The sequence below is a fragment of the Festucalex cinctus genome, chromosome 5, assembly GCF_051991245.1.
Source record: "Festucalex cinctus isolate MCC-2025b chromosome 5, RoL_Fcin_1.0, whole genome shotgun sequence".
In the NCBI taxonomy this organism is placed as follows: Eukaryota; Metazoa; Chordata; class Actinopteri; order Syngnathiformes; family Syngnathidae; genus Festucalex; species Festucalex cinctus.
Window position 1 is genome coordinate 152,505 of NC_135415.1, and position 10,398 is coordinate 162,902.

At 45.9% G+C, this 10,398-nt stretch overlaps 1 protein-coding gene across 1 annotated transcript; it reads right to left on the reverse strand.

Moving 5' to 3' along the window:
• Window positions 1–7,390: 7,390 nt before the first annotated feature.
• On the reverse strand, window positions 7,391–10,147 carry LOC144019075 (uncharacterized; the record flags this gene model as incomplete). The annotated part of the gene is made up of 5 exons (XM_077521870.1): window positions 10,119–10,147; window positions 9,979–10,001; window positions 9,666–9,746; window positions 9,488–9,589; window positions 7,391–9,407 (listed from the first exon to the last, which is right to left on the reverse strand). A coding segment is annotated over exon 5 (1,844 nt), but the record flags the coding sequence as incomplete, so codon positions are not given.
• Window positions 10,148–10,398: the final 251 nt, after the last annotated feature.

Below are 10,398 nucleotides of genomic sequence, written 5' to 3' on the forward strand. Positions count from 1 at the left end.
ATTCAGGACCCCGCTTCCCCATACCGCCACACTTATTGTGTACGCTTGTTACGACTCTATTTTAGAAATTAACTCGAAGAGGGAAGTGTTAATGGACTATTACTGAGGAGATGAACGGAAGGGAATTGGAGAGTTTGATGACACGTTTACAAGGACATTTATTTGGAGGCGTTTACGCTTCGGACGAGTTATCCTCCTTGAAACCCTCGCCCCCCATATACTATATAGTTAATACACACCCCCGCTCTAAACCCGGAGAACATTGGTTGGCTCTCACCTTGGAAAAGGACGACTCTGCATCTTTTTTCGACCCCTTCGGCTTTCCCCCTGATTTTAAATATTACCCACAAAGTATAAAGTCTTTTCTGGAAAAGTATTCTAACCGTATAATTTACCATAATCGCCAGTTACAACACGAACTGTCAGCGGCCTGCGGCCCTCATTGTGTGTACTACCTGAGCCACAGAGGGTGTGGAGAGTCTTACCAGGATGTGATGGACTGCTACACCGACGATGTAATCAAGAATGATGCTATGGTATCTGCTTTTGTTCGGCGACACCGGTTTTTTACCTGCAAACCATGCGGAGGACAAAAATCATGTTCTTTCAACAAATTTAAAAAATGTCATTGTCTGTAACGGATTATGTTTTTCAAATCATTTATTCAATAAAAGCAATTTAAAAGGCAATACAGAGTGATGTGTTTTTCCTTACATAAAATAAGTGTCATATTTAAAACCCCTCCCACTTTATAGTCGAAGCAGTCCGTTTTCTTTTCTTTTTCCCGTTCGAAGATTCCTTAACAATGGGATTAGGTGTATATGAGCCGTTTTTTAGACGTCTCAACTCCTCGCGTGCATGTGGGTTAGAAACCGTTGTTTCGGGTATATTGAGTTCTGAGAGGGTGTGTAGAAACTCGCTCCAACCTCTAGGACCTTGCGATGAAACATTCTTGCCGATGAGATGTTTGAGTAAATCAGTCATGTGGGATCCTCTGACGGGCTTACCTCTGAAGATGAATTCGCTGCGAGGAGTCCAACCTCTTTCGTCGGTAGACAGTTTTCTTAAAACATAATCGGCGTTTTTACGGTAACGAGGAGGGATTGTTTGGACGATGTCGAGCCAGGCTTCATTCTCCAAACCCGTCGCTTCATCTGATGGGGGTGTGTTTGATGTCTCAGCAGGTAGAGTCAGGTTGATTGGTCGTCGTTCGTTTTCCCCTTGTTTGAGCAACCCTAAATATCGTTGCATCAAGGATTGGTACTTTTTAATTTTCTCATACTGGTCTAGAGAACTATCTTCTAGGACCTCCTTCATTTTAAAATCCAATTTACGCTCCGCCGTCTCTCGAATGGTTGGTTCCGGCCTGCTTAAACGTTCCAGTTGGTGAGGTGAGACAAGAATCATTTTCTGAGCTGTTCTCAAACTCATGTTGGTTAAAGTTTATTTATTTATTAGACCGCCTAAAAGACTTCCGAGGACAGGGGCGAATGCCCCCAACAAGGGTAAGATAAAACCACCCTTTTGAATCAAGACCGCACGTTTTTTCTTCAGACTTTTTTTCTTATCGGCCAATTCTCTGATCACCTTCTTTTGCTTTTTTAGCCTCTTATACTGCGAAGGACTCAGCGGTATGTGACCTTTTAAGAGATTTAGAGCAATCTCGCAGAGAGCTTTCACCAAGCTAGCGGGACCGCGCAAAAGTATGTCTTTACGTTTCTTGGGCTTGGAGTGAAACAAAGTTTTGAGCAGCGGAGCATTTCTTTTTAAAAGCTTCGACATCTTATTAAGTCTTGGGTATGTAGACGGTAGGCCACTGATGAGCTAGTAAGCCCGTCCTCAGTCTATATTGATCTGGACATGTCGGGGTTAAATCCACTAATAAATACCCGTGAGCGTCTTTGGTAGCGTCTTCAAAGCTTTCCAAAAAATACTTTTTCTTTGAGGGAAATATCTGATTAGCCAAAACACTCGTTTGTAATTTATCACGCGGGTTTTTAAACAACACCATATAATTACTGTTGAGGCTGATTGTCCGGCTGTATTTACCTTGATGAAAAATGTTCTGCGTTAACATGATGACGCTCATATTCCTATGATGTCTATATTGGGTAAAAATTCTTACCACCTCAGGGTGGTCCGACGCCTGAAAGATGACGTCGTCCAGAATAACCAAATGACTTTGACGCGCTGGAAACAAACTTTCATCCTCAAAAGAATCAGGGAGACCTTTCACAAAGTTAATATTTTTATTCAGCTTTTGAAGTTCCTCGTACAGAGGTTGAAAAGAAGTGTAGATCCATACAACATTGTCAGGAAGACTTTTTTTTTTTTTTTTTTTTTTTTTTTTTTTTTTTTTTTTCTTTTTTTTTTCTTTTTTTGAAGAGCTCAGAATTGTTCATTCGGTAGTCTTACCGATTCAACGTCTTGTCATCATTGCTCTTTTCCTTTTTTTTTTTTTTTTTTTTTTTTTTTTTTTTTTTGTGTGTGTGTATGTGTGCGTGCGTTTGCGTGCGTGCGTTTGCGTGCGTGCGTGCGTTTGCGTGTGTGCGTTTGCGTGCGTTTGCGTGCGTGCGTGCAAATACGTATAAATTTATACTCATTCATTCACCTAAAACCTTATAAATATCCCATTACCCTTCGCCTTAACCAGGTACTTCAGAATCTTGCCAGAGTCGTGAGATTTAAATGGTCAGGAGACCAGAGAAAAGGTCAGAAAAAAAAGAAATAAAGAGAAAAGAAAGGTAAATCAAAGTGACATCCAGCACCGACCAAACACTTCCTGCCTTCCCCATGATTACAAAATCAAAGTCTTACGCCAACCCCGGAAGCCTCTAAATTCCAGCAAATTTAGCGAGATCTCAAGAGCCCAGAGGAAAAACTAAAGAGAGGAAGGAGGGAAGGATCGATAAGGCAGAGTGAGATCAATAGAAGCCAGTACATCCAATCCATCAAAGTGAAGTCCAGCACCAACAAGACCCCTCCTGCGTGGTTACAAAACCGGAGTCTTATGCCAACCCCAGAAACCTCATACTTCTAATAAATTAAGATCTCAAGTGACCAGAGGAAAAACTAAAGAGAGGAAGGAGGGAAGGATAGATAAAGAAAAGTGAGAACCACAGACACCAGCACCAACTGATTCAAGGGGCTGTGGGAGGGAGAGGGTACTTCTGTTGAGTTTCAGTAGATGCTGGTGCGACGGATCTGGCATGCATAAGGACCACCACCAAAGAGAGAAGCCGTCAACCGCGGTCCAGCAAAGCGAGCACCCCCCCCCCCCCCCCCCACCCCCCCCGGAATCCCCAGGCCGCGGCAGCACCAAGGCCACCCCCAAGCCACCCGAGCGGACACCGGTCAGCGAGCCGACCCAGATACCCGGAACACCCCCGCCCCAGCCCCGGCCCACACCCCCGAGCCCAAGGCCGCAGAACGAGGCCCAGCGGGCCCCCACAGCGCCCCACCGGTCCCCAGCCCCCATCCCCCCACGACCCCCCCGCACCCCACCCAAACCCGCCATCCACCACGACCCAGGCCCCACCACCCCCGACCCCCAAACCCCCGAACACACCCCGACCCCCAGCACCCAACCCCCCACCCACCCATACCTCCACCCCCCCCCCAAACAAGCCGCCCCCCCCCGACGGCCGCCACCCCCCCCCCCGCGAACCCGGCCCCCCGCGAGAACCCCCCACCCCCCCCCGGAAACCGGCACCGGGCAGCAGCGCAGAGAGGGAAGATGTGCCCACCCCACCTCCACCCGCGCGAGATTTGCACCGCGGCGGGAGGGGGGAAGCAGAGGAGGAAGCACCAGGGGAGAAGGCGGGACACCAGAACACCGAGCCCGGTGGGGAGAGGCCCCGGTCGTCACGCCAGAGTACAAGTGACACCTAACCCTGTTACTGAGTCCGCCAGCTCGCCGACTGGCGAGCTCTACCCTTACACCGTGAATGTGGCCCCACCCAGTGTATATACAAGTGTGTGCGTGTGGTGCATTAAAATTGGGAGCAGGTGAGTCGGAGCAGAGGGAAAAAATTTCCCCTACTCCGACACACCCGTATCCCCCCCCAAAAAATGAATATGTATATGTGTGGTGCATTAAAAAAGGGAATGGAGGGACAAAGTGGTGGGGCAGGGACACAAATGGGGGGGACCACAGCGCTGCCAGGCACTGCAGTCCATCCCCTCTGATGGCTCCCCGCCCCAACTCACCCCTCCCCTTGGACGTGAGGTGCATTAAAATTGGAGGGGAGTTGAAGGGTGAAGACGGTGTTTCCACCCTTCCCCACCCCACCAAGAAATGTGTTGTGTGCCCTATGTGTATATTTACAAAGTGTATAGTGCAAGCTAGTGAAGTGAGTAAGAGGAGCGACCAGCGGGGCCTCACCCAACCCGGCGGGTGTAGGTGGCACGCCCGCCCCCCAGCACCCCCACCCCCCGCCGCCCCCCACCTCATCCACCCGGCACCACAATGGGCGGACAGCCAGCGCAGCAGGGCTACCGGACAGCCCACCAGCCACCGGGGCCCGCCCGGGGCACCAGGAGTTATACCGGAGCGGGGCAGGCCCCAAACCCTCGCCCGGCCCCCGGAGCCCGACGCCCGGGCCGGGGAGGGAGCCCCAGGCCCAGGGAGAGGGAGGGGGAGGGGCCGCAGGGCAGACAGGGAAGGGGGGGGGGGGGCGGGGGAAGCGGGGAGAAGACGACAAGAAGGCGAAAGGGCGGCTGCAGGGCAGGAGGCGGGGGGGGAGAGGAGGAGGGAGGGCGACAAGGGAAAAGGGACCGGGAGGCAGAGGAGGATGGGCGGGAGGAGGCGAGGAGGGAGAGGCGACGGGGTCAGGAAGACTTTTCATAACATGGTTACAATTTTCCAAGATACTTTTTACAAAATATGTTTTTCCACACCCGCTTGGTCCAGATATTAAACAAGAAAAGGGGGGTTGAAGCCTCGGATCAAAATCAACTTGATTTAACTCCATTTCACAAAACACACTAATAACCGAAAGGCAGGGTGCGTCCGTGGGGGATAAGACGTCTCTTGTCATATACTACCCTGAACATTTTCATGAATGACATGTTTTTTAGGTGAAAACCCTTTTTGTTACGCACGATAGTGTGTTGAGGCGTTTCAATCGTTCTGGTTTGTGTGCCTGATGAGTCAATGTACCCTTCGACTAAATTCTTGATGCTGTCAAAATTGACGCGTTTGCAAGTGTCATGGGTCTGTGTGATACCTTTTACCTTCATTACCGTTTTCATGCTGTTCCTAGTTTGGTAGGCGTAACTTTTAGGACCCGCTGAAACAAACTCCTGAATGCTATCTCCTCCCAACTCGTCAGTCAAATCCCCCAAATAGTCACCTAATTCCAAAGGACTTTCGCCGTCTTTGACTACATAGACGAGGCTGTCCGTGTCGGTGTACAAAACACTCGTCTGCAGTCGCTCCAAATATGCGTACATTTTTAGACGTGCATAAGCCGTGGTCATGCATGCTGCAAAGATGTTAGCGGTTTTGGAGGGGGGGACGTTGCAACGTCGGTGGTAGCTGTACTGCACGATCGACCTTTGATCGTTGAGGAAGTGAAAGGCTTTGATCTCGTACACCCCCGAAAATAACAATTCAAAGAAGCGTTCTGTGCTGCTTACAATCTCTGTTTTATCCAAATTATCACGCTGTCCCAATTTGCCCCAAAAGTTGTTGAGGCATAATTTAGACACCTGCCTCTTACCCGCATTCACATTTATTTTTGAGGGGTCTAGTCTAATACCTTGGTGAGTCTCATAGTTTTCGATGTACTTTTCCCTACCTGCCTGATCAACGACGTAGGAAGGATACCCCGAGGCCTCTTGCTTCCCTTTAAGGAATGTATCGATATATGCTTTGAAGACGTCGCTACTCGACGAGTCAAAATGCCACACCTCCGTAATTTGTGATACGGTGTAGCCCAGCTCGAGAGCCTTGTTGAATTCAGGCGTAACCCAAACACCGGTTAAGGCTCTCTCGTCATCGTTATGCGAACACGAACTTTCTTGATTGTTAAGTTCTGCGCACGTGCGACAAAGTGTAAACACCAGTTTACCTCTTGCCGTTTTGTAGGGCAGCAGGGGGAAATAGAGGCCTCGTGGAGGGTTGACTTTAGCTCTGATGAACCCGAAATACTTTTGGGGGTCATCAAAATTGTCGTGAATGATGGTAGGATGTCCTAACGGATAGGCACATGTGCTGTTGACAAAAGGATAAAGCGATGTAACATCGACGTACATTACACGTTCACCGGGGGCAGCCGTATAATGTAACACGAAGGCATTCGTTCTCCCTCCAAAAAGAGCTTTACGTGGTATAAGAGGCTCAGGGAATTTTGAATTGCGCAAGAACTCTCTTATATCCGGATTTGACTTTTTTAACCGCAGCCACTCATGCTCCCACATCAACACAAGCTGTACACCGTGCTTGACTTTTAGATCCTGTATTTTCTTTTTAACCCTGTCAAACTTTTCTTGAAACGGTCGTTTACTCATAGGACACTTTTGAGTAGGATCGTAACATTCACGGCATCCGTGATAGAAACATCCGAGATATTCCCATACATATTTTACGCCGTCTATCAAAGCGTACCCGTCTACATAGTACTGCCCGATCTTGACCTCCCCCTTGTTTAAGGCGTGAATAATAGGTATTTTTTGGCTGTGCGCCACCCACATTAGGTATTGGATCGAATCGCGTGAGAATGATTTGGATTGTTGTATGTAATTATCGGTCGGCGTAATAGCCAATGTTTTAGGTGTTAGGAAATTGTTCCGGAACACCTTCATGCAGGAGGAGGCGATAGTTACAGAATTGAACGGGTCTGTACCAGTCGCATTAAGAAACTCCTCTCTAAATTTCTCACAAGCTGTCGCCAAAATATTCACATCATTTCTGCAGTACATTAGAGCTTCCTGAGCAAAATTGAAGGTTCCCTTACACGCTACCTCGTACCATTCAAAAAACTTTGTACGATGGACCGTCGACATACGCTCTACCCCATAATATTTTGGATCAGGGTAGGGACCGATGTAATTTAAATGGTCTAGAGAGCTAAAGCCATGGGGGAAATACCCTTTAGTTTGATCGATGAAACCTAGAGCTTTAGGCAAGGAGCTGAGGGGCATCGTGAGGAAGGACAAGGAGTCGATGTACCCCAGTTTGTAGTCCGTATCTGAGAAACAAATGACTTTGCTCCCTTGCATAATGACGCTGACATTAACCCCCATGTCTACCATTTTGTTTAGAATGATGTAAGCGTCAAAACCTTTGGCGTTGTGAGCGATTAGTTTAGACTGTTCAAAACGAGGGTTCCTGACATAATCAAGAAATTGTTCGACGCAATCAAGACCCAACCAATGTTTTTCCAACCCCGTTGTCGATTTGGTACACACTAGGTAGGGTTTGTGTTTACCGTCAGCACCTACGAATGTTTCAAAATCGTAGTAAATTATTTGTTTACAAGGCGCTTCCGGTTTTAAAGGCTGCATGTAACACAGATGAGGGTTTCCTCTCGCCTCATCACCGCCCTTAGGTAGAACCTCTCCACATACTGTGCATTTGGCTTGAGGGCATTTATGTTTAACATTCTCCCCCTGTGATTTGACGTAATATTCCACACTGCATTCGCTACATTTTTTGTATTTCTCACAGTTGCTAGTCTCGGATTTTGAGGTCTGTCTGCGTTCTTTGTGTTTAACGAAGCAACTCTCGTTCTGACATATTTTGTTACAATCGTTACAATGAATGGCTTTGAACGGTTGTTGTTTGCAGGTAGGGTCGAGACAGATGTGACAATGCCCCTCACAACTATGTTGTTCTTGGTTTTTATGCCCTTTGTAACAATGACTGCAAAAGTAGGATTTCCCTATGAACTCCTTAACCGATTTTATTCCATAATAGTGTCCGTCTAATAGCAGTAAGAACACTGAGTCCTCTGATTTGGGGTATTGCGTCTCAAAAAAAGACAGGGGGCGTTCGCAATCCGCTCTATAAGCTATAACGATTTTGCGTTTCACAAGCGTTTCAAATTTGTGTACGTCCCTCAGACTAACGGCAGTCTCACAAGTCAACCCCACGCTTTGCTGTAAATAACGAGCCCTCTGTGTAGCCTGATCAACAGTCAACGATCCGTCAAGCAGGTATGCTAACGATCTAGCAAAGCATAATTTATCATTTTTGTCATACGTTATGTACAAACATCTCTTCTTCTTTTGAACCATTTCATCATTTGTAGTCAAAATTAGTTTGCGTTTGGCACCTCCTCCGCCATTAACATCAAATACAATCTGTACAACAAGTTCTAGACTATTGTCGGCCAGTACCTCTGTATTAGATTGTGCGATGCGATCTAGCAAATTATGGACTGCGTCAGTTACGTCATTCGGGTCATTAACAGCATCTAGGTAACAGTGCTCCCTCACATTTTCACCCACTATTTCTGCTTGGACTATATCACCGCGACTAGTCGATCTGATTACCTCCTGCACAGCTTCATTCAAATTATTGCCAATGTTTGTGTAGAAGGCTGCAAAATCAAGGGGGTCTTCGGGTCTCGTTGTATTTAGACGTCGTCTTATCTCCAAGTTGTTAAAATTCGGACGCCTAACTTGTCCCCCCACCTGTCTGTTTGTGTCTGAAGATTGTTGCAAGGTGGATTGTGTACTGGGGGTTGGTGCTGGGGGATGTTCTGCTTGAATGTGTCGATGTACCCGAGACTGTTGTTGGAGGTCTTGTCTAGCTGGTGTACTACTACCACCAGCTTCTGTCTGTTGCGTTTGATTGTGCGTGTATGGTTGGTATTGAAAGTTTTGTGTATTTGACACAAGTGTCTGCTGGCAATGTGTACTTCTGCTACCTTCTACATATTGCGTTTGATTGTGTGGGTGTGGCTGGGAATGTTGTGAAAATGATACAGAGGATTGCTGTTGGTCATTTCTATGTATGTCTGGTTCAAGTATGTCCTCAACGGCTTCGTCGTTTGAAGATGACTGGTTAAGACGTGCAAGAGCCCTCTCTAAAGGATTAAAGAAATCAATAAAATCCTCAATGTGTCTTATAGCCACAAACGGATCGCCATCATCGCCGCCGATTTCATCAGGCATTTGAAAAGGCTCGATTTGCATAGAGATCTCATCGTTTAAGGCATTTACAATTTCAGCCAAACCTTGACCTACATTATCTAAATCCATGTCACCCCCCTCAGAGTTTTCCATTTCAGATTCGCTTTCAATCGGTGGAAACCCGACGAATTCACCTTCCTCTTCGGCCCTCACGTTTTCACGCCTTAATATCTCTTCTTCTTCTTCTCCTTCTTCTTCTTCGTCAGATATTATTATGACCTCAGGTTGAGCAGTCTCTGGGACCGTCTCGCTCAGTATATCACCACCTATAATCATACAACATTACCGGTTCATTTAAAAAATAGTAATACATAGGTTTTATTTTATTTAAAAAAAGGAAATTTACCGTTCACTCCTGCAGATAATTCGTCATCCAATTCTTCCTCATCACTCGTAATTACGAAAATCTCCGGCTGTCTAACCCTCTCGTTCACATCCTCATTCAATTCTGTAAATATCCATTACTAACAGTTAATTTTAAAGCAAGAAAAAGCTCTAAACGTTTCAAAAAAAGAAATACTTACGCCGGATTCCTGTCACAACATCGCCACCTTGTGACGCTGAATAATAATACAGTTGAATTTCATCCAACAACGCTTCTAATTCTGTAAAAATTCAAATTTAAAATAAGAAATACGAACTCATTCACTCATTCAAAAAAAAAAAAAAAAAAAAAAAAAACTCTCCTAACTCTATAAAATTAAAATAAAAGTAAAACAAAAAATACATATTAATACAGACTTATTCCAAAATCTCTCCTAACTTAAAAATAAAATAAACGCTATAAGTATAAAAATAAAGTCATGCATCATTCCATTAAATAAATAAATCACTCACTAAGATGCTTGCTTTTCCAGAAGCTTCATTAAGATGTAGGGGTTTTTTATTTCATAGCAAAAACATTAATAGAAGTGAATATAAGTGCCACATTTGTATGAGTATATATACATATATAGATAATATCAAGAGTTAATTACCTGGATTCATCTTGGAAGCTCAGAGCCGATACCTCTTGAGAATTTTTCAGAGAAGTGAGTGTGGCATTGCGAAGGCCTCATATTACTTTTCCCCCTTCACCATAATAGAAATGGCTAGTACTTTTCCCCCGGCGGTTTTACCCATACTAAACCACTCCCTCCGATCACGTCATTCAATCTCAATATTATTCATTATTCACTCAATCTAGGGGGGCGTGCACCGGATCCGGAAGTTAACCAAACAATTAGCATTTGAACCCGGGTCAGCCATGATATCTGC